The 23,237-nt window shown below is 38.5% G+C and overlaps 1 protein-coding gene across 3 annotated transcripts in view; it reads left to right on the forward strand.

Moving 5' to 3' along the window:
* Positions 1-23,237, forward strand: part of STK32B (serine/threonine kinase 32B) — a 166,781-nt gene that overhangs the window by 78,923 nt on the left and 64,621 nt on the right. For all 3 annotated transcript variants that reach the window (XM_033060434.2, XM_033060435.2, XM_033060433.2), the window contains exon 4: positions 12,313-12,486. In XM_033060434.2, the coding sequence (XP_032916325.1) occupies positions 12,313-12,486 (174 nt within the window). The remainder of the gene's footprint in view (positions 1-12,312; positions 12,487-23,237) is intronic.

A 23,237-nucleotide genomic window follows, 5' to 3' on the forward strand; every position in this document is an offset into this window, starting at 1 on the left:
TTTGTAAGGAAATTTTTGTATGAAAGAAATTATATTTAAATTGAAACTGAAAACAGCTTTCTGTCCTTGTTTAAAATGACAGAGAAACAATAAGCTAATTTGTTTTGCACTACATCTTTCACATTACTATTCAGATTTTTGCTTCATCTTTTGGGTTTGGAAGGCTTACAAAATAACTTGCATGCAAATTAAGAGGGTAAGTCTGAAATGAGCTAGTAAAGATTTGACAGAGTGAGACATGTTTTGGTCCATCTTGTTTAATTTATTTTAAAATTTTAGAAATGCGCACAATTAAGAAATAAGGTGCATCATACTAAGAGAAATGTCTGAAAATGTTTGTAGGGAACAGAGATGTGATTGAAAGCATCATACTTCATCAACACAGTTTTAAATTAACTATTTTATTGACAGAAAAGTGAGAAGCTGCTTGAGTGAAACCTTTTGATTAGCTGGCTTTATTCACCCGGATTATACTGGAGTGGAGGAGATTCACTGGAAGCTGGTTGGAGAGTGTATATTTCTAACAGAACCAAAATAAGATGAACCTTTCATTTCAGTAGCAGTGAAAAATTTTCATTTACAGTGAAATCAGGAAGAGGGAAAGAGCTGATAGGAAATCTGTCCAATTCTAGTGAGTAAACGAACTACAGAAGGTCTATGCATGCAAGGAAAGATTGATCTGCCTTTTCTGGGTTTCATACCAGGAAAATGAAGGGGTTTGTGTAGCTTAGAGGAAAATCTTGTTCATGCCTAAATAAATGAAAATGAATAGCACTATTTTAAGCCTCTCAACCCATGCAGGGTGCCAAACACACAGAGATACACAATCAGTGCTGTGTCTAAGGTTATAAACAGCAAAAAAACATACCTATTCTTAACCCCAATATGTGATTTGTTGTTCATTCAATGAATCATGTGCTGAAGATTAAATTTGTTATGATTGAAGCTTAATGATAAGTGCTGCAATTTTGATGTTTCTTTGCTTCATAAAACTGGAAAAAAAAAAAAGACACAAAATTGTCTCTAAAATATGACAGTATTTGAAGTTAAAAATAGAGTTTGGAATAATTTGTTGTAATCTATCACAGATTTTATTGCTGATCTTTGGGTTTCAAGAAAGCATAAGTCCAGACCTGTAACCGTTTTCTTTCATTAACTTTTGCTGTCCCAGCACAATTTTATTGTTCTATGCTCTAAAACTTTGGGTTATTTGATCAGGTTGAAATCCTTGTTTAGTAGTTAGCTATTAGCATTGGTAACTACTTTTTTAAAACCTTCCACTAACTAAGAACTGTGAACCTCAAATAATGAGGTTGTGAGAAAGAGAGAAGAGAAACAGAGGAAATTCTCCATGAGACAAACCTCTGCTCAAATGCTGTTCTTCAACACTCCTTTAATTGTATGTAATTTACAGAGCTGGTTAGCTGCTGCAATGAAAAGGTTGCAGAATCACAGAATTGTTTTGTTTGGAAGTGACATCTTGAGTTGACTTGATGCAAACCCTCAGCTCAAGCAGAGTCTATTGCCCACTTGGGATTTTACTATCTCCTCAAAGGAAGACTCCACAGACTCTCTGAGCAGCCTGTCAAACCAGTGTTTCAGAATCCTCACAGAAGTATTTCCTTGTGTTCACATGAGATTCCTGAGTTTTAATTTGTGCTCATTTCCTCTTGTCCTGTCCTGGAGCACCACAGAGATGAGTCTGTCTCCCTCTTCTCTATTTCTGCCCACCAGGTATTTGTACACATTGATGAGATCCCACCTAAACCTTCTCTTCTCCAGGGTGAACAGTCTCAGCTCTCCCAGCCTTTCCTCATATGAAAAATGCTCCAGCCCTTTATTTGTTTTTGTGGTCCTGCACTTTACTCTTCATGGACTGGGGAGCCAAGAATGGGATGCAGTACTCCAGGTCAGCCTTGGCTTTCCTAACCCTATCTCTGCAAGTTCAGATAACAACTCTGTGCTCCTCCTGGGTCACCCATCCCTAATTCCATCTCTTGTACACTTGTTTTTACTCTCTGAGTTCACTAAGGATGTCCTTGCTTTTCCATGATGGCTTCCTTCTTACGCTTGATTTTCTACTTTTCCAATGGAACACATCAAGCACTGGAACATGCTGCCCCGGGAAGTGGTAGAGTAACCACCCCTGGAGGTGGTTAAAAGACATGTAGATGTGGCTCTTAAGGACATGGTTTGGTGGTAGACTTGGCAGTCCTGGTTTAATGGTGGGACTTGACCTTGCAGGTCTTTTCCAATCTAAAGGATTCTGCTATTCCATCATTTATGAATATATCAAGCTTTGCAAGTTGCAGACTGAGATCTTGACCTACATCTCAAATGGGGTCCAAGTTTTCAGCGCATTATTCCCCATGAGTTTTTTCCTCACCCACAAATTTCTCCAGTACCCATTTTCCTAGGTGAGTGGTTTCCTGCATTGGTAGTGGGCCGTTGTTTGTGTGAGTAGTTTCCCTGAGTTTGTCACACAAGCTGTCTGATGCCTGCTTTAATTGGAAATGTTTGAGACAGGCTGGGGACAAGAGAGACTAGCTGCCACTACACACATAATTGCTACTGCTGTAGTGCCACGTGCATATGAAGTGCTATAAATTGGCAGTGATAATAACAGAAAGTGATAATGAAGAACTTGGTGAACATTCGCCAAGGCACAGAACATCTCCAACACAGCTGAATGGATTTTAGAGGCTGCATTCAGATGAGAGTATCAACAAACCCCAAGTGCCTTCTACATATGTTCTAATTCACTCAACCAGGATAGAGCTCTCATGTCTAATTGTGATGTACCTATTTTAAAGACTATAAATAGAACAGAAGATAGTGGAGACTTTTCTTTATCCCACTCAACAAAAGATATATGAAAGATAAAACCTGGAAAATAATTGATGAAGAATGAAGCTGACTTTAGTCTCACAGAGTAAAACTGAGTGAAGCTGGTGAAAGCTGCTATGTTTTTCATGATAGCAGAACAATTAAAAATGAGCTTTGAGGATATTGCATCCAAGTCTACTGAAAATCCTAAACAAATAGACTGAGAAATGAGCCTATTTTGCATTCATTTGCAAGTCTTACTTTATCATTGGTCTAATAATATTTGAGAAAACACAGACTTTATCATGAGACTGTGCCATTAAGTCTACAACTATATGAGTAAATGAGCCAGAAAAGTAATTAATTTTCTCCTGAAAAACAAATTATGAGAAAACACTTTTAGAGACCAGCCATTTGCAAAAAACAGAGCTCTTAATATGTGGAAATAAAAATGTTTCCAGAGTCACAGTAAATTATAGCAGTGTGGCTTTTTTCCTCCATTTGATTGTTCATAGAGTACCAAAAATTCATCCTATTTGTCTGAAATTTGCTAGGCCTTAAACAAGTGTTCATGAAAGTTTCAACTAATATCACTTCTTATCTCAAAATTTATCTACTGCAATGGTCTTCCCTGGAATAAGTTCATCCAGCCCTTTTCTACAAGATCTGAGGAAGCATCATTGTTCCTGGGTTAAAGAGCAGAGCAGGGACATGACACTGCTGAGCTGAGGGAGGGAATTAATTACAGCTATTTCCCAAAGGTGTGGTGGTGGTGGTGATGCCTTGAAGATGGCAATACCTACAGATGGAGAAAAACTCATGTGCGCTGAAAGGATGAGTGGCACAAGTGACATAGATCAGCAAGAGAAATCCTAACTGGAAATAAGAAAAATGTCACTTCAAGACTTAATTGAGTATGGAATATGCTTCCCTGAGAGGTTGTGGAATTCTCATCCTCAGGGATTTTCAAAACTACCCTGGATACAGCCCCAGAAAACCTGACCTAGTTTGAAATTAGCCCTGCTTTGAGGAGGTTGGAATTTGGAATTGCTGACATTGGAGGGGCTTTTCCACCCAAAATTATTCTGTATGTCTGTTTTAGTGTCAAAGATCTCACATGACTGTGGGTTGTACGCACACCCTGGATTTAAGCGCTTTAGTCCCATCCTAAAAGGAATAGAAAACAGTAAGAACTAATTCTCATTTCGTAGATATCCATCTACATTTAGTCACATGGTTTCTCTCATGGTTTCTCTACCATATCACCATGATGAAAGACAAACAAAATACTGAATTTTCATAGAATGGTTAGGGCTGATGGGACCTTAATGATCATCTTCTTCCAATGAGCAGGGACACCTTCCACTAGACCAGGCTGCTCAAAGCCCCATCCAACGTGGCCTTGAACACTTTCATGAATGGACCATCCTCAGTTTCTGTGGACAAACTCTTCCAGTGTCTCTGAGCAAAGAATTTCTTCCTAACATCAAATCTAAACCTGCCCTTTTTCACTATCTGCAGTTATTACCATAACCCACATCTCAAATGACCTCTTACTCCCCTAGCATTTGCAAAATCAGAGGCAGAAATAAAGAAGCTTCTTTTAGGTGGAGCAAAACACTGGTTGATTAGAACCAGGTGAAGGAGTGAAAGAAAATGTAATCTAAAATAAACCATCTCAAATGATCAGGACTCACAAAGAACTTAAACACTTCAAAATAGCATTGATCAATAACTGTAGTTTGTGCATGCAAAAATATAGAATATAGTAATGAGGTTTATTTCATCAGCTGAATGCAAAGTACACATAAAAGAGCAAGCAATATTATTTTGCATTTTGGTTTTTTGTGTTTAGTTCATTACTTCTCACTACCTTCCCATGGTATGGTTGTGTAACTTATGGGTCTCAACTGAGCCAAATGCTGACAGTGCATATGGGAATGATCGTAAAATCACGGAGTGGCCTGGGTTGCAAGGGACCTACCTCAAAGTGTATCTAGTTCCAGCTCCCCTGGACAGGGATGCCTTTCACTAGATCATGTTGCTCAGAACCTCACTCAACCTGGCCTTGAGCACTTCCTGGGTAGTGGCATTCACAACTTTTCTGGGAAACCTGTTCCAGGGCCTCAGCACCCTCACAGTAAAGAATTTCTTCCTAACATCTAATCTAAACTCGTCCTCAGTTTAAAGCCATTCCGCCTTGTCCTGTCCCTACATGCTTTCTCTCTTGTAGGCTCCCTTCAGGAATTGGAAGGCCTCAGCTAAATCACCCTAAAGCCTTCTCTTTTCCAGGCTGAACAGCCCAAATTCTCTCAGCATTTCCTCACAGAAGAGGGGCTCCATCCCTCTGATCATCCTGTGGCTTCCTCTGGACTGGCTCCAGCAGGTCCCTGTCCTTGCTGTGCTGGAGGGCTCGGAGCTGAACGCAGCCCTGCAGGTGGGGTCTCAGGAGGGCAGAGCAGAGGAGCAGGATCCCCTCCCTGCCCTGCTGCTCCCACTGCTTGGGGTGCAGCCCAGGACACATTTGGCTTTCTGGGCTGGGAGTGCACAGTGCCAGCTCATGTCCAGATGATGAGCAGTTCTTTCTCAGATCAAAGAGGATTTGTTGTGTTCTCAGCCTCCTAGAGGGAGAAAATTTTCTTCTATGGGAGGATGAATACTAAACTGTCTCTAATTAACCATCCTTGCCTGTATGGGAGCTCAAGGTAAATATTTACTAGGCTAATAAATCTGTGATATGTCTCGTATGTCTTTGCTGAAACAAATTCTAGCCATCTTTCAACTTAATTTCAGACTATTTTTTTATTCAGGCATTTTTCTTATCGTTTTTATTTGGTCACTTCAGCACTAAATAGAATTTGAGAAGGTACAAGCATGAACAACCTAATTCCTTACAGAAGAAAGTCCCTGTTCTCAAAAGTTTTTCAGAGAATATTGAAAATTATTTTCATATCTTTATAAAGAAACACAGGCAGAATACTAAGGAAGTAATTGTCCTTTGTTCTTAACAAAATTGTAGAAATGACTCTTGTCTTTCTGAGTTTGGAAATAGACATATTTCCTTTTCTTTCCTACAATAGACTTCCATAAAAGATTTTGCAAGCACAAATCTAAAATTTCAATAAATACTATTTATCCATTTTCCAGAATAACAAAGAAATCTGTAGAAACGTAAACAAAACAGACATTATGAAGGAACATTTCCAACATTCCATTAAAATATTTGCATATTTGTATTTACAAAGTTAATAAATATTGAGACTTTGTCTCTTGAGGCTTGTCCTTGCCTGGCAGAACACATAAACTTAAACAAAAACGTTAATTTGGTTGGTTTGGACACTTTGTTTTATAAAAAAACGTAATTCAAAGTAAGTATTTGCTATTTGCAGTCACAGTGGGTGTAACAGTTTTCAGCACACCTTCTCAGCATGGGGAAAATTGTAAAGATTTGATGTTTGACTGATTACAGTTGCTATTTTTGGCGCCTGTATTATAACCTATACTTATACCAGCTTATATTGTGTCTATATTTTATTCCACCATAGCCATTCATACAAGAGAGCTCTGGACTGTTATTTTTCTTCTCTGACTAACTCTTTGGCAAATGTCAAATTATTCAAGCCTTTAAGTGACCTGTTCCGTTTCAATGCAGCAAGTCTTGGGTAAACCTGTTGCTGCTTTCCTGTGGGTGAGGAGTGTTCTGTAACATAGTTACTCAAATTGGACTGGTAAGGAAAAAAAACAAGGTAACCATATCAAGAACTGGCATCTATATCTACACTGAAAAAATCTACAGTTACTACCGGGGAAAATATTACCATGTCCCTTTAATATTACCAGGGGAAAACCAGAAAAGGATCTTTCTTTAATTTTGTAGTTAGGAGACACCAAGGATCAATCATTTGTCATATTTGGTGGAAAGCAGAAGTGTTATCTGAATGTATGAACTGTGAATATATTACTTTAACTGATTACCTCAAGATTATGAAGTTAGGTTTGATCTTAATGATTAAATTTTTCTAATGTGTTTTTAATCTTTAATTTAAGTCAAATATCAACTATCCATCATTATGTCCTTTTTCCCAGGTAATTCATATGAAACAAGATATATGAATAGTGGGTGCTTCAACTGGAAGGATTTAAATGAAAAATTGCCCTGATTAACTAAAAAAAGGAATGAAAGGGGAAAAATTATCTTAGTAATTCATACTGCTTTTATGCAGACAGAGTTACAAGTAATAAATACAAATATGATATAAATAGAAAAATTAGATATTATTAAAACAAATATACAGATATAAGTGTGGAAACAGATATAACTTACTCAAAAAGTACTTTGTTTAAATGTGTTGCCATTGAGGACTATGTTCAATAATCGTTTATCTTCCAGTATGAAGACAATCAAAAATTCTCTGTTTGCTATGGGCTTTATTATTTTATCTTAATTTGGAGAAAGATAGTTATAATGCATTAAAACTCTTCTTCAACCAAGTGAAAGCAGAGGCCGGGTCTGTATTTAGAACAGTTTCCTACAACTGGAGAATGACACTACTTAAGAAACAAGCAAGAATTTTCAAGCCATTTACTCTTTCATTACAAGGGGGATTAAAATTTTGTCTTTAGGGTAACTAATAATGTATTATTGATATTCAATATCAATTGATTAATATTCAACATGTCACAATGCTACAATTCATTCAGAAGGTATTTCTCAGCTACCTTGGTTACCATAAAAATCCCAAACAAGCCCTGAGTTTATTTCAAAAACCAATCAAACCTTTTCTATGTCATTTACCTTTGAGCAGATAAGAAGCTTAAAATAGAAAAATTACAGTGTTTGCACAAAAACTAATCTCCGCTGGTCTGATTTGCCACCAGCCCCTCCCCAGCCAGCAGCCACATTTTCAAAGATTCCCTTCTCCCATGGCCAATATTTCACTTGTCTATTTCAATTCTTGGACCAATATATCAAAAGCTCTTTTTTCTTAAAATACTGAAATAGAAACACAAGATATAGTTAATATTTCATTTCTTGTGTAAAGACAGAATGCTGGATTTATGTGAGGGAGAGAAGCATAGAACCGGATTGCTTGTGAGCACGACAAACCAAACTTGCCTAAGCTGGTACACAAAGCCCTGTTGGTCCTTAGGGCAGGGTAGGAGGAAAACAAAACCATGTGTCACCCAGCTGCACAGCAGGACCTGGAGAAACTCCTGCTCTGCGTTCTTAGTAATTGGTAGCTGCAAGATCTGCTTGGTGGAGTGACTATCAGCTCCAAAGACCTTCTCCTGTTTGCCATGCTCAAACTGTCCTCTAGGCATGACACACGGTTTCACTGAGATTGATTACTTTACCCTCCAGAAAACCTCTTGGACTGCTCTTAATCACACTGTGGTCTGATCCAGACAGAGAAATGCCACCCATGAAGGCTTGTCCCAACTGGATCAGCTGTGCTGGGAGGGCACCATTATCCATGAGGAGTGTAAGATTAGCATGATGATGTGTGTCAGACACCATCATCCATGAAAAGGAGCATAAGATTAGCATGATGATGTGTGTCAGACACCATTACCCATGAGGGGTGTAAGATTAGCATGATGTTGTGTGTCAGGTGTGAGACAATTTAGAGGGGGTGGAAAAATCTGCTCAGATACTGAACATGTCCATGCGCATGTTCCTTCAAACTGTGCCTATACAGCTTATGTCTTAACTAAACCAGCATACTCAACACTTCTGGCAGGGTTAGCAGAGCTACCAGAGGCACATATAAGTACAAGAGAAAAAGACAAACTCTTGAGTGCAAGAGCAGAACATCAGAGAAGATACAGGGAGCATCACAACCACCTGTTGGTTTTGTGTCTTGTGTGCATCATTCCACCGTCAACATGTAAATAAAACTGATCTGTGCTCCCTCCACAGGTCATGAAAGATCACAGAATCATAGAATAAAAGGGTAGAAGAATGTCAAGGATCATCTGCTCCAACCTCTCTTAGCAAATCATGATCTAGACAAGATGTCCCAGGCAAATCTGAGAAGTGTGGGAAAGCTGCCTAGTGCAAACATTAGCCATAATGCTGAATGTCTCCTAGTTCAGTTTTGGTTTTGTTGAGGGTTTTGTTTATTTGGTTTTTTGGTTTGGTTTTTGTGTTTGGGTTCAAAGTACTTTGTTCTAGAGGTACAGTCACTTCTGGAAGTGGCTCTGTCTGTAGGGATTGTACTTCATGTGCTTACCTGAGAGGCAAGGCACAGTAGCAGGAGATTGATTCACCAGCAAATCTGACAGCCCCTACACAAAATCCATCTGTTGTCATCCCAGCCTGGATTCCCAGAGATGCCTCGGAGTCCCTAGGTGATGAATGGGTGAAGATTGGTTGAGCCCTGTAGGAAAGCTTTGTTGGATCTCTCTTTTAAATCGTTAACAATTACAGATGCACAAAAGCTTACCTGGCAGGTGACAAAGGACCACCATTCCCCACAGAAAACCAGAGTACATCAGCCTAAAAACCTGTTTGGAGTGAAAATCATGTTCCACTAAGCGACAGTATTTATCTGGATGTGAACAAGATTGCACATTAATTTCTGGATGGTTCTCATGGGACTTTTGTCCAGACTGAATATTCACCTTGAAACATACTTATAATTAATTAAAAAAAAAAAAAAGGGAATAATCGTTGGATTTAAAAGCAGGTTCATAGCAGTCACTCTTTACCCTGATTTCACACTCTGCCCAAAAATTGACTAAGGACATTTATATCTAAATCTAGAGGTGCATCAGTACCATTTCTACTGACATGTCATGTTATGACTTTAGGCAACAAGAGTGCTATTTAGTCCCAGACAAGACATAATATTTCACTTCTCATTTAAGTAGAGTTTTCAATCTGAAACTATATTATTCAATTTTTAAAAAATAATATAAAACAGAAAGAAACAAAATCTGTACCTTACTCAAGTGGTAACTGAAGGGAAAAATTAACATTTTTCACAGGATGGTGAGGTACTGGAACAGGTTGCCCAGAGCAACTGTGGCAGCCCTATCCCTGGAAGTGTTCAAGGCCAGGTTGGACGGGGTTTTGAGCAGCCTGGTCCAGTGCAAGGTGTCCCTATGCATGGCAGGGGGGTTGGAAATAGATGATTTTAAGACCCCTTTCAACCAAAGCCATTCTAGGATGATGATTTTACCTCTGCTACAATTGCTACAATTTTTTCACTTAAAATAACAAGTGTCAGAAAAAGAAATCCTAAATGTAACTACACATTTAATCTTTGCTTCTGCAATTGCTCCAGGCTCACTGAGCTCAATACTTGGAGGAATTTGAATATTTTTGAAGCCTTCTGGTTTTTTGACCTGTGTATGCGTTTGTGTGTTACAAAAGTCTGCCTCTCTAGAGGTGAGCAGACACCATGTGCCACCTACTTTACCATTTTGCTTCAGAGATTTGACTTATTAAGAAGAAAGCTTAATGTAAATAAATTATTTTTCCCTCATGGCACTTGGCAGTCACACAGAAATGCAACAGAAGAGCAGAGTATGAGAGAAAGTCACTTCTCAGAACTGTGTTCAGAAAGAATAGCAAGCATTAAATTCAAAATGAACCATCTGTGGCAATCCCTAAGCAGTGCCTCATTTCAGTAAGTGCAAGCCTGGGAAAGAAAGTGAAACTGTACCTAACTGTCAATTAAAATAATCTAATATAGACTTTCCTGCCTCTCGGGGGAGGGTGTGCACAGATTTTCTGGAAGCCCTCTCATTTTTATTTTCTTGGGATAAATTTTGCAGTTCAGGAGAACTGACTCACATCTGTAGCCAACACATTTTACAATCCTCATGGGAGGAAAGGTGCTGGAAGAGGCACTTTCATTGTGGATCACCTCTCAGTAGTCTGTGTATATCTGGTATAAGATAAGATAACTTCACATAAAAGTTAATTCTAGAACAATCTCTAAGAAAGAGTCACATCAGAAATAAGGTATTTACCATTCCTCATTTGGGAAAACTGTATCTTTCTTATACAGTTGTATTTAGAAACAAAATCCAGAGAGTTTTTGTTGGTTTACTCAAACCACAAAAAACCAGAGCAGTGGCGACATAGCCAAGGTAAGTAGAAACACATGGAAATTCCTGCTTGCCCAAGCACTATATTTGTCTCTATATATACTGTTCATTGACTGGCTACACCTTTGGATTTACAGGATTTAAATCACATCAAAATTTGGTCCTCAGAGTGTTCAGCAGGCAGGTCTGGGAAAGGGTCCAGGAGAATTCAGTCAGTTACCACGAAGACTCTGGCATTTTATAAGATATAGGTTGCTGACTGAAAAAAATATGTATTGTTAGACAGTAAAATTGCAATTTTAGTCCTTATTGAATTTGGACCTACACTGCAAGCTGTAAAAAATTCTCAGCTAATAGAACATTGTGTATATTTATTGAATCTGGAAAATACCCCTGAGACAGCAGCTCTCAATGCTGCCAGGATACTTTCCATAAGCACTGAACTAGAGTTGTATGTGTGTAAATACCAAGTCTATTTCAAGGCTTTCCATTTTATTGGTACTACTTTGTAAGCTATTTTGTCCCCTGAATGAGTATATGGTTATTTAAGAATGTAAAAATCTTAAAGGAATTTAAATTCTGTTTTTTCAACATTCAGGTGTTAATCTGTGTTTAAAATAAGACAGTAGTATGGAAGCAGCTCAAGCTCTGTTGACTTCATGTTCTGGTTTCAGATGGGAAAAGAAGAAAATTAAGTTTCTTCTTACTAGAACAGCTCTGTGTTTTGGATTCAGGATGAGGATAATGTTGATAACACTGATATTTTGGTTGTTGCTCAGTAATGCTCGCCCTAAGTAAAATAATTTTCAGTGGCTCATGCTCTACCAGTGAGGAGCTGCACAAGGAGCCAGCAAGGAGCACAGCTGGGACAGCTGATCCAAACTGTCCACAGGAGTACTGCACACCATAAAGTATCATGCTCATATAAACTGGGGAATTTGAATGGGAAGGGCTGATTGCTGCTGGGGGACAGGCTTGACATCATTCAGGGGATGGAGAGCACTGCTGTTGTGCATCACTTGCTCTTCTTGGATTTTCTTTCTCTCCTTTTCATTGCAATTATTACTGTTTTTTTATTGTTAGTACTATTATTATACTTTCCTTTTTTCCAATTATTAAATTGTTCTTATCTCAACCCACAAATGTTTACTTTTTTTTGATTCTTCTCCCTAACCCACTGGGGGAATGAGGAGTGAGAGAGCATCTGCATGGTACTGAGTTGTCACTGGGGTTAAAGCACAATGCTAAAATATTCAGTCCCACCACAATCTAACCCTGTTTGCAGGACTGGACCTCAGCAGTGAGAATGCCTTTCTGTGCATTCTGAGCAAATCAGGGACTTACCAGGATCTCCTAAATGAGAGCCACCCAAGGCACAGCTGTGACTGCCACCCACCCTGACATCTCAGCTGTAATTCTTTCCTCCAGGTACTCCTTTCAAGATGAAGAAGACATGTTCATGGTGGTTGATCTCTTACTTGGAGGTGACCTGCGTTACCATTTGCAGCAGAATGTCCACTTCAATGAAGGAACTGTTAAACTGTACATTTGTGAGCTGGCACTTTCCTTGGATTATTTGCAGAGATACCACATCATTCACAGGTGAGTGAATTTCTTTTGGGGAATGGGCTGCTTGCTTTTGGCAGAGCAGAGGAATTTTATCACAGATCTGATTTTATAATTCTGTTTTTCCAAAACCTCTGAGAAGTTCCTGTTGCTATTCAAGTGTAGAACTTGGCTATGAAAGGTTTTCTCTTACAGTGCTTTCTTTCTGTCTACACCCATTTAGTTGCCTTGTATCCTTCTCATGCTGTTTTTTTCTCCTTCTGATCTCATGCTATGATGTACATTTTTCACTATGGTCTTTAAATACTAAAGACAACCTATAACAGCATCCTAATTGCTTTTGATTTATTTTTAATTCTCCAGTGCCCAGATATTACTGAACACAAAACCATTGTAATTCAGTACAAGAGCTTCCCACAATAAAATCAGGGAATGGTTATAGAACCTAAAGCTGAGAATAATTTGTTTACTTGCAGCATCTGCATGAAGGTCAGGAGGAAGAGAGGTGTGGAAGTAGGAATAATAGTACAAATCAATTGGAACAAGGACAGAGGCTGCATCTTCTTTGCACTTTTTATATTACAACAATCTGTTGGGTTTTCTGCCATACAGAAGCAAGGATAGTATTCATTTCAAAAAAGGTGTCAGGAATCAGGGTCTGTTTTCCTTAAACATTCTGACATTTAACTGAAGCAGCAGGGATAACTTCTATTTTTATATTAACACAGCAATGATGAAATCACAAAAGCATGGGCTTGAACCTTTATTTTACTCTTTTTTTAGTCTAAATTCAGGGTTATCTTTTCTAATTTGGAGTGGTATGAATGCAAAAATACAGTTTTGTGTATATAAAATTTGGATGTGACTTTCAGACCCCAAACTAAACTAAGATGTGCCATAGATCTCCCAAAGTCCAGTATAAACAAATTCCTTCAAATACATTAATGGAGAGTTTTCATCCCATCCACTTGCCAAAGATGCCTCATGATTTCACATTAAAGATGCAAAAAAAAGGTATGGTCTGACTTTCAAAAGAGGAATGGTCAGCATGAAATCTGTCTGAGCAGAGATGCCATGGTAGGTGGAATATTTTGTGTTACTGAAACTGTGCTAGACAAAATTCCACTAAACATTGCAACACTTGCTTTGCTTGCAGTTAAAACTCCAAATATAATAAAACTTGCAAATATTGCAAGAAAATTCTTTAGTACACTGTTACTATTTTAGTACATTTCCATGTATTTTGCATAAATTTTCTCAGCAAGTATTTTAAAAGTGGAGCTCAGAATCACAGCTGACCTTTTTTTCTGATGCCTTAAGGAATGTTCTTGGTGAAAAACAAATTGATGAGATCTTTTATGCAAATAGGCCGACAAAATATTCATGAGACAATCCAGTTTGTAATCAAAACTTGTGTTTTGCTAGAAGTCTGTAGTTTAAAAAATGTGTCACAGAAAAGCCTGAGAAAGGTGACAGTTATCTGGAAAGAATGAAGGCTGTGTTGAAGTCATTGTGGTTGTTTTTTGTGACAGTGTCTGCCTTGTCATGGTCCCACTATGAAACTGGGCTTGACACTTAAGTCTTTTTTTGTTACTTAATCGTAACAAGTAAACACTTGACTTACCTTTTTCTTTGAGTTGTAGTAGTTCAACACTTGCTGATTTGCAGGTGGGTGGGGGAAGGCATGGCCATCTAGAGATGGTTATTGGCTGCATTTGGGGGCAGGTTCTGGGGTTTGTATTTTGCTTTCACTCAGCACCAAAAGTTTAGACAGGAAGAGATGAGATGAAATAGTACTCTCTCAGCCTGCAGTGTCATGGACTGTTTAGCCAGGATTGTTGTCTAGGGATGTGGTCCAGGACCCTGTTGTGTTATGGAAGAGATGTTTATTTTGAAGTGGCAGTCCTGAGATCTGAGTGTGTCTGTCCCACTTCACTGCTTACTGCCCAAATTACCTAATTGTGGCACAAGGAGCCTTTTGCCTCTCATCTTCTCACCAGATACCACAAAATCACAAATGATCCACACACCAGTGAATGTGTTATTTAGCCAGGTGAGTCCCAGAGCATTCTTCCTTCTATCTCACCACCACCTGGAGCAGCAGTCTGTGGGACGGGTCTTCAGCTGCCTTAAATCTCTGTAGCATGTCTGGCATCAAGAGCACAGCGCTGACTTAAATTAGCTCAGGAGCAGAACCAGCAGTGATGCACAGTGAGGACACATCTAGTCATTCCTTTATCATTGCAAACACACCTTCTTGTTTGGAGATTAAATCAGTGATCTGCTTGGTGTTTATACTTTGTGGTAGCAGGACTCAGCAATATCACTGTTACCAAGCACTTTCAGTCAGCATTCACGTGCTAACCTACAAAACTATATCAGATCTTTCATTTTAAAATTAAATTTTATTAATGAAATTTAATGAAATGAAATCGGCAGAAAAATGGAAAAAAAAATGTTAGTAAGTCAGAGAATCATTGAGAGAGCCCACTACTAGGTGTTGTCTTGGCTACAAAGAAATAGTGAAATGATTTATCAGACTGGGTTGGTGGATTTTCAAACTGCAGTATCAAAAGAACTGAATACATGGGGTTTGAATAAGGAGTTTAACTCCTCCTAATAACAGTTGTGTATGAAATGTGTTCAGGTTTCCATTACTATTTCCATTACCATTCCATTACTATTGCATCCAGCAATATGACAGAATGGGTTTTTCTGGGTTGACTTGTGGCCCCACGAGTTTGCTACAAAAGGAAATGGTACTGAAGGGACAGGAATTCCCAGGCATGTACAAATGGATGCAGAATTGTAGACACCAGTACTGTGCCAGTTCCCCTTGGAGATTCCTTGCAATGCCTCTGTGTTTGTTGATGTGGGTTAGTGGTGTGCAATTTGAATTTGGCAATTATTTCAGCAATAGGACTATTATTACTGCAGGGACAAAGTTAGCCATAAATAGAGTAAAACCCACTACTGTTCTGGTGTATTTATGAAACTTGCCATTTTTATTAATCATATCCATGTGTATAAAATACATATTTGTAATTCATACTTCTGCAATAGTGGAATTATTTATTATAGCACAATAATGAATGCTGCTCTGTGTCTCAGAGCTCTACTGCAAATGTTTGCATTTGCATGGATGTTCACTCAGAATTATAAAAACTTTAAAAACAAAAGATCTAAGTTTCAAGCTGTTATTTGAAGACTGTTCTGAGTAAAATTTTCACTTAACTTATAGAACAGCTAACTTGATATTGAGATTGTTGGTCACAGGTAAAAGTTATACCAAAAACCCCTTATTTTCTCCCAGCCCTGCTGTGATTCTATTTTATCCACATTTCTCACACAAAAAAATAATTGTTTTAAAGCTGGATGGGTGATATTTCTTATAGACCCTTGAATCCCAGTCCACACAGAAGGCTCCTTACAGTATATATCATCTCAAACATTGTCAAATCTTGGATCAAATCTGGAATTCTGTCATTTCAAAATGGTGTGACTAAACACATTCCTTCCAGATCTGGTTGTATAATGCCAGTGAATAATGTGTTGGACAAAAGTTTTCTCATCAAAGGCTGAATAAACTTATTTCAGCCATGAGTAACTCAACCTCCTCCTTTCACAAATGTTGCTGTTATACATTTCAGTAAAACCACCTGCCTCCTCACCAAAGTAGGCTGCCTGTTTCCATTCAGGGGGTTCTTCCAGCAGTAGCTCCAGTGTTGTCTCTTCCAGGATGCTCTTGCAGCTACAGTCTGGGCTTAGAGCAGTGCTGGCCCTGCAATGCTGTGGCTGCTCCCTGCTAACATGCTCATCCTGAAAAATTGACATTTTCTCTTTCTAAGGGGCAAGAGTTAACTGCATTGCCCTCAAAACTTTTCGTCATCGTCTGGCTCCATTGGTTTTCATCTGCTTAGAGAGGAGGCTGAATGTGGCAGATGTCTGGAATAGAAATGGCAGTAACCTTCCAACACATTTTTAGGATACTGGACTAGCTTTGATCAGCATGCCCAGGACTCATTTATTTTAGTTGGGTTTATTTAATGCAAAACTATTCATGTGTGTGTGTGTATATGTACATATATAAGCGGACATAATTTTTTTTTTTAACACGATATGACTGGAATTAGCCTGGCCTGGCAGGTCTGTGCTGTGTGGCTACTGTGATCACCAGCCTGTTTTCCATTCCTCCAAGTTCTGCTTCCAATGGAGAATAGCACCAGGAGTTATTCCAGCTCTGAGTAACTCAATAGCAGTGCAGGGTGGGCCAAAGCTAATGGAAAATGGTAGCAAATTGAGCACTGCGTTTTCCTCTGCCAGATGATCCACTGCAGGGTAAGGTTTTCTTGTTGGTACCAGCTAGACAAGAGTTACTCTGTGTTCGGAACTGGACCTGCTTGTTCATTATTGTTGAGTCTTCCAAGTTGTTCAACAGTCTGGTGAAATAAGATACTGCACCAAAATGATTAGACACTTCTTTAAAATGGGCTTTCCCTGTCTCACTAGTGACAGCATACAGCAAAAGAACAAACTCTGCTTTAAAAGGTGCCCTTTATAACATTTTCCACTTAGTATGTAAGCAGCAAATAAGTTTTGAAAATTACTTGGAAATGGACAATTTGTCCCTAGTTTTTTACAGGTGTCATAGGCAGAGTAGTGCCAACCTGAGATTTAGCTGGACATACTAAAAACACAGTTCCTTACAGATTTCAGCTCATACTAATTGTCTTTTACTTTCTGGCAAGTGCATGTAGATGAAGAAAAAATGTATTAGAGTCTGAAGTACGTGAACTAGGGTAAAAATAACCATAATAAGACTACTATTCATAACCAGTATCAAAGATAATAACAGATCAAGAGGCTCATCCATTGAGTTTTCTTAGCTGGTGTTCCCACATCTCTTCCATGACACTGGATTATGTTCTTTAAACAAGTGCTAGCTCACATTATTCAGAGGAAAAATTACAGGAATTGAGCAATAACTACTTAAAACAAGTAAATCAGAAAACATATCAAAAGCAGTCAAAAAAGAAACATCATGCAAACCATAAAGTCCTGAACACCTGCTGAATGCTTATGAGCCAGCAAAGATGAAAAAAGAAAGTGATTCACAAATTCTAGGCACATTATTTAAATTTCAGTCATGCACTTAACAAAGAATTAGATACCACAAGATACAAATACACAGAGAACAAGCCTTTCAACTTCTGAACAGAGTTCTCTCCTCACAAGAACAAATTAATTTTCCTTCTGTTTAGCTACAGAAAAAGTTATTTGATATACCAGATAAGATACTGCTGACAAATGAAGCTGGTTTGGAAATATATTGAGAATTCCATACACAGAGTATTTAATCTACTAATAAACTAAAACAGGCTATGTTGGGAAAGAGACACAGGAACACTCTGATGTGCATGACGTCCCATCAGGTGCTCCAGTTCCTGCCACCGGCACAGATACAACCTTTTATTGTGGGCCTGATGTGCTCTGCCTTCCTCACTGAGGTGAAACCCCAGAAGATGCCTATCACACCCTCACTCCTTCAGTACCCCATGGCTGAGACACCCTCACTGAAGCCAGCAGCGAACTCCTTGTTTCCTCACTGTTTTCACGGGAGTAGATGCAGTCACCTCTTGTCTCTCTCTTTCATCTTTCCCTCTCTCATTATTGTAATATTGTGGGAATGTACTTACACAGAATATTTTATTTAGCCAAGGAAAACTCATCTCACAAGCCCTAGATAATTTAGAATTTGCATGTCTGGTCAATGGTAGGAGATGGAACATCTGACCTATAAACTGAGCTTGGCCAACCATCTTGCATTAGGAACAAATCCAGTGGCTAAAGATAACCTAAACCAAGGCCATCTGAAGTGTGTGTTTGTGGTGTACACAGCACAGCAGTTGGTTTTCTTATTGATTGCTTTTCTGTTTAAAATCAGACACCCAGGCAAGTGTAGATAAGAACTAGACATATATAAGTCCACCATGCCCTTGTGATAGCATTGTGATTTTAGAGATTTCTCATGTTTTTATGTTGGTTGTAGCCAAATGACAATGAAGTGGGGAAGAATTCAGGGAAACCTTTAAATCAATGTAAAAAAAATAATATTTAGAACAAATTGTTTAAAATTCTTTCTAGAAGAATTAATAACTTTTTTTTCCCTAGATTCATGTCGTACACCCCTTTGTGTCTAGATCATATCTACGCTTGTCTGAGTGTCAGTATTTAAACAGAGAAGCAATCAATAAGAATACCAACTATTGTGCTGTGGACATCACAAACACAAACATTGGTTGCACCCCATGTAAATCAGCTTCCATCACCTGTCTGTGTTCCTGCTTTTCCTTTCCTGGTTTTCTTTAATAATCCCTTTATACAAATTTAGCCTTTTAGGAAAAGCAGGCTTTAGGGTTCATGATAGATGTTAAAATGCTACATATGCCTCATCTCCATAATTAAGCATCCTATTGATGGGTAATAAAGATAAAAGTTTTGTTTCCTTCCTTGCCCCATTCCTCAGTATTCAAATTTTGATCATGAATTATTTTTACACATTCAGACTGAAGATGCTGAAAGAACTAAAGCAGAGCTTTATATTCAGGATTAGAGTAATTTCACAATTATAAGCTGCACCTGATTATAAGACGCACTTCAGGTTCGGACCAAAATTTTAGTCAAAATGGTGCAGCTTATAGTCGTGAAATTACTGTATCTCAGGTCTCCACTAACAAATCTGGTCTGGGTAATACCAGTTTTCTGCTTTAGCATACTGCTAGTTTCTTTGTGGCCAGTTATCAGAGATCTCATTTTCGTTCACAGAAATCCATTAAAAATGTGTTGGTGTTGCTTTAAAGCTTCAAGTGATTTTAGTATGGGTGTCTGCTTCCTGATTTTAGTATGGGTGTCTGCTCCCAAATGATTTATGTCAGCAAAGACCACCATATAAATAGCATGTTGATAGTGTTATGCTAAATAGAATGAGAGTATTAATAACTACATGCAAATAATTTTTACTAAGCAGTTAAAATGATTAGGCACTCTTTCTGCAGAGTCATAACAGCATCCACTGTCTCATATGGGATTGTCTGGCTTACCCTGTTTTTTTTTGACTTCCACCTCCTACCCCACCCCCTCCATGCATCTGAAAGTGGGGGAAAGGATGACCTAGAGAGACCAAATGAACAAGATGTGAAGTCCTAACTAACAGAGGAGAGAACAAGAGCTAACCCTATGTGATACAACATTAATCCCTTTCCCCACAAAGCTTTAGCTTTAGTGTTTGTTATAAGTAATCTGATACCTTTGTACCTTGGAAACTTCACACCACCAGGACTCTGAGCAGGTATATTCTGTCCCCTGAAATGGCAGATTTGCAGGCAGTGTGCTTGAGTTTTTTTTCTTTGCAGTCAGTGAAGAAATTTAAAATTCTGATTAACGTCTGTAGACGGAAAAGGGAATATGGAAAAAGACTGTAAATTTCATGTTAAGCAAAGTATGAACCAAGAGCAATATATGTCCAATTGTTTCTTTCCCCCATTTCTGCTTCAGTGGCGGTGACATGTTTTTCAGCTTGGACGAGCAACACATACATAAAGTATTCTACTATTCCCTTTGGGATTTCCATACAACCTAAGTTTTTCTAATATATGGCAAAACAAAAATGGCTTAAGAAAAACGTACAATTTTACTTGATTTCTTCATGCCTGTAGTAGTCTTTTGTATCTCAGGTGTTGAGTGAACTGTTCATGATATGGCAAAAGGTATTTCATTAATGGGTATTGCAATTTGAGCTTTCTTCCTGCCTTGGAAAGGCATTCAGAAGCTTTCAGTACAGCTTTAATATTTCAGGTGAGATGTGGTCTCCTTTGTACAACTTTTGACTTTGCAGACATACTGAGAGATGAGAGAGCAATCGTGATCATCTGACAGTTTCCTCCTTCAAAATAAATTATCTCGTGAGCAGGGACTGCAATTAAGATACAAATTGTCATTCTGAAGTTGCCTTTTCAATTTTTGTTGCTTGCATTTCTTGCATTTTGGTAGAGACTGCTCCTTGGATGTTCCTGAGGACACTCCCTCAAGGTTATTTTCAAACATTCCTATATTCTCTGTAAAATCCTGTCCCAACTTCCCTGGATGGGTTTTAGAGAGGAGAAAGCACAGCAGCTCAAAACTTTGATGTTGTATGACAGACAGTGCTACTGATGAGCCTCTCTTCTCCCAACATGTGCGTACAGAGCTTACATTTATCCCAGGGGAATTTCTCAGGATAAAGTAGTGTGGATAATCGAGCTTTCCTGCAGCAGAGGAGACAAGGCAAACCTGCAATTCAGCAGCTGTGGTGCTCTTAAACATGAAGAAATAATGTCAGCAGGGAAAGACATTAAAATACTCTGCCAAACTGGGACTTGCAAGGTGGGAACAGCCCTTGGTAGGCAGTGCACATTCAATAAATCAAAATGTATTAAATTGGGTTCTTATTAATTGGGTCATTCTTTATGGTGATGATCAAAATCATCTCTACAGTATGACTAATAATGAGAAATAGCCTCTATCCAGTGGCTACTCATTTTAATTCAGACTTTTATATCTTCATTTTGTTATAAATGTGAGGCTTTCGTAAGGTTCTGAGTGTGGACGAGTTCCTTTCTAGCCCAAGAAAAACATAATACAAAACTGGAGCATCTCTCTTTTTTGGCCTTTCAGAGTGACTCTTCTAATCACATTATAGTCTCAAATTTTATTTCAGTGATATTCTTAGTGTACATGTCACATTATTTAGGTTTGGAGTTTTAATTATAGACACAGATACACTAGAAGATAAATGTGAGGGTTTTGTGATAAAACCGTGGGCCCTCTTTCTCTAGTCAGATACTGTCTTTACTCTGTTATCAGGCTGAGTTTAGATTGCAAATATTTTGGACAGCTACTCTTTGGACAGACAGTAGCAATAAAATAGAAATTGATGGTAAGATAGGTGAATTTGAGGGTATCAAAACAAGAACCTTATCTACCTGCATCAAGTGGGGCAGAGGTGACCAGGGTGGGACTAGGATGGCTGGGGAAAAGAGCAGGGAGTGCAAAGTGTGGTGTACGAGTGGGCAAGAGAAAACTGCTATGGAAAGAGCCTAAAAGCCAAAGTCAGGAATGAGCAGAGAGAGTGAATGCAGGAGTGCAGTAACAGAGGAAATAGGGACTTGGTGGCAGAATGTGAATTCCCAGTCAGCAGGGTAAGATTTACTGGAGGCTGAGTGTCTTTCTTTGTGATTGTAGGGGTCAAACAGTTTTATTTACCAGCTGTGAAAAATTCTACTCAGAGGTCTACAGACAAAAAGTAATACACAGACATAAAGATAAATCTGTGTATTTCTAGAAAATGTGGTGATGTGGGGAAATGCAGTTTTATATTTCCTATATTTCTCCCCCAAGTTGCTACAATAATTAGAATATGATCTTCATTAAAAATATCAGACCAACAGGACTACTCAATGAGTGTCAGAGGTGTATTTTAAATGAAATCCAATAAAAATAATTGATGCATTGTCAATAATCGGTAACAATTACTAATACAGTCACTCAGCTTTTATGCTAATTAAATGTATTAGTTATCTAGAGTTCTGCCTTTAAAACCCACAGAGAGTCACAGCTTGCCTCTTAATTTGAGATGCTGCAGAATTTTCCCCAGTGGTGCTCCTTCAAATGTCTTCTGCAAATCTCCTAAGATACAGAAATGCTTTACAGATGCACCCCAATGCAAACACATGCACTTACATATGTAAAGAGAGTTAACACTAATTAAAGTACCAGCTTATTTCCCCGAGTCCCAGAGTACCTCTACTGCTGAAACTAAGATTTATGAGCATGTACTTAAGGAAGTATATTTCCAGCAAACAGTCTTTTATCCTATCATTATTGTTTAATATTTGCTTTTGGAAGAGACCGTGTCAGAAAGGAATAGCATATGAGATCTGCAGCTGAGAAATGGAATTATTAAGCCTTAGTTATTGAGATTTTTGAACCTGTAAATCAGACCACTGTAACTCTTCTGTTAATGGGGTCGGTCATTGGCTGTTGTTCCCTCCTATGAAACACTTGGTCACAAATTTCTTTACAGGAGATAAGATGTTAACTCCCCAAGCTGAAATGTAGCTCCAGTTGTACACAAGCAACAAAAAGTTGTACCACTGTGTGGTATTGCCAGGTCCTCTGCATGCCACAAACAGCTGAGCTTGTGAAGTCCACCTTGGAGGGAAGCAAGGAACCCCTGGGCTCCTTCCACAGACATCTCCCTGTAAGCCTCACATAGATACAGGACAATACAGAGCTTCAGAAGGTTCATGCTGCAAATGAGAAGAATGTCTTTTTTTTTTTGATGGCAGCAACTAAAAAAATTCTGAAGTGTGCAGGGTGTTTTAAATGCTGCATAATTAATCATGTATGAAGGATTGCGTTGTTCATGGTGTGAGATGACGTCAAACAAGACAATGAGAGCCCGAGGCGTGACTCCTGCAAGAGGCTTAAACACCTGCCTGCACTTCTGTGATAACACCTTACAATAATTTGACTTGAGAACATCCCCAGTTGTATCCAAAATTTCACACAGCATGTGAGATTTTTCTTATGTTTTTAAAAACTTAGTCCACAGTTCACCAGGATTCAAATGAAGGAGTCTATACTTTTTCAGTTGTCTGTCCAAACAAGCCAACCTAGTCAACAAATCTATAAAGCTGAAAGAATCCATAAAGCTTTCAGTTCATCTAAAAATAGGCAGTCATATGAAT

This window comes from Catharus ustulatus, chromosome 5 (assembly GCF_009819885.2).
Source record: "Catharus ustulatus isolate bCatUst1 chromosome 5, bCatUst1.pri.v2, whole genome shotgun sequence".
Classification (NCBI taxonomy): Eukaryota; Metazoa; Chordata; class Aves; order Passeriformes; family Turdidae; genus Catharus; species Catharus ustulatus.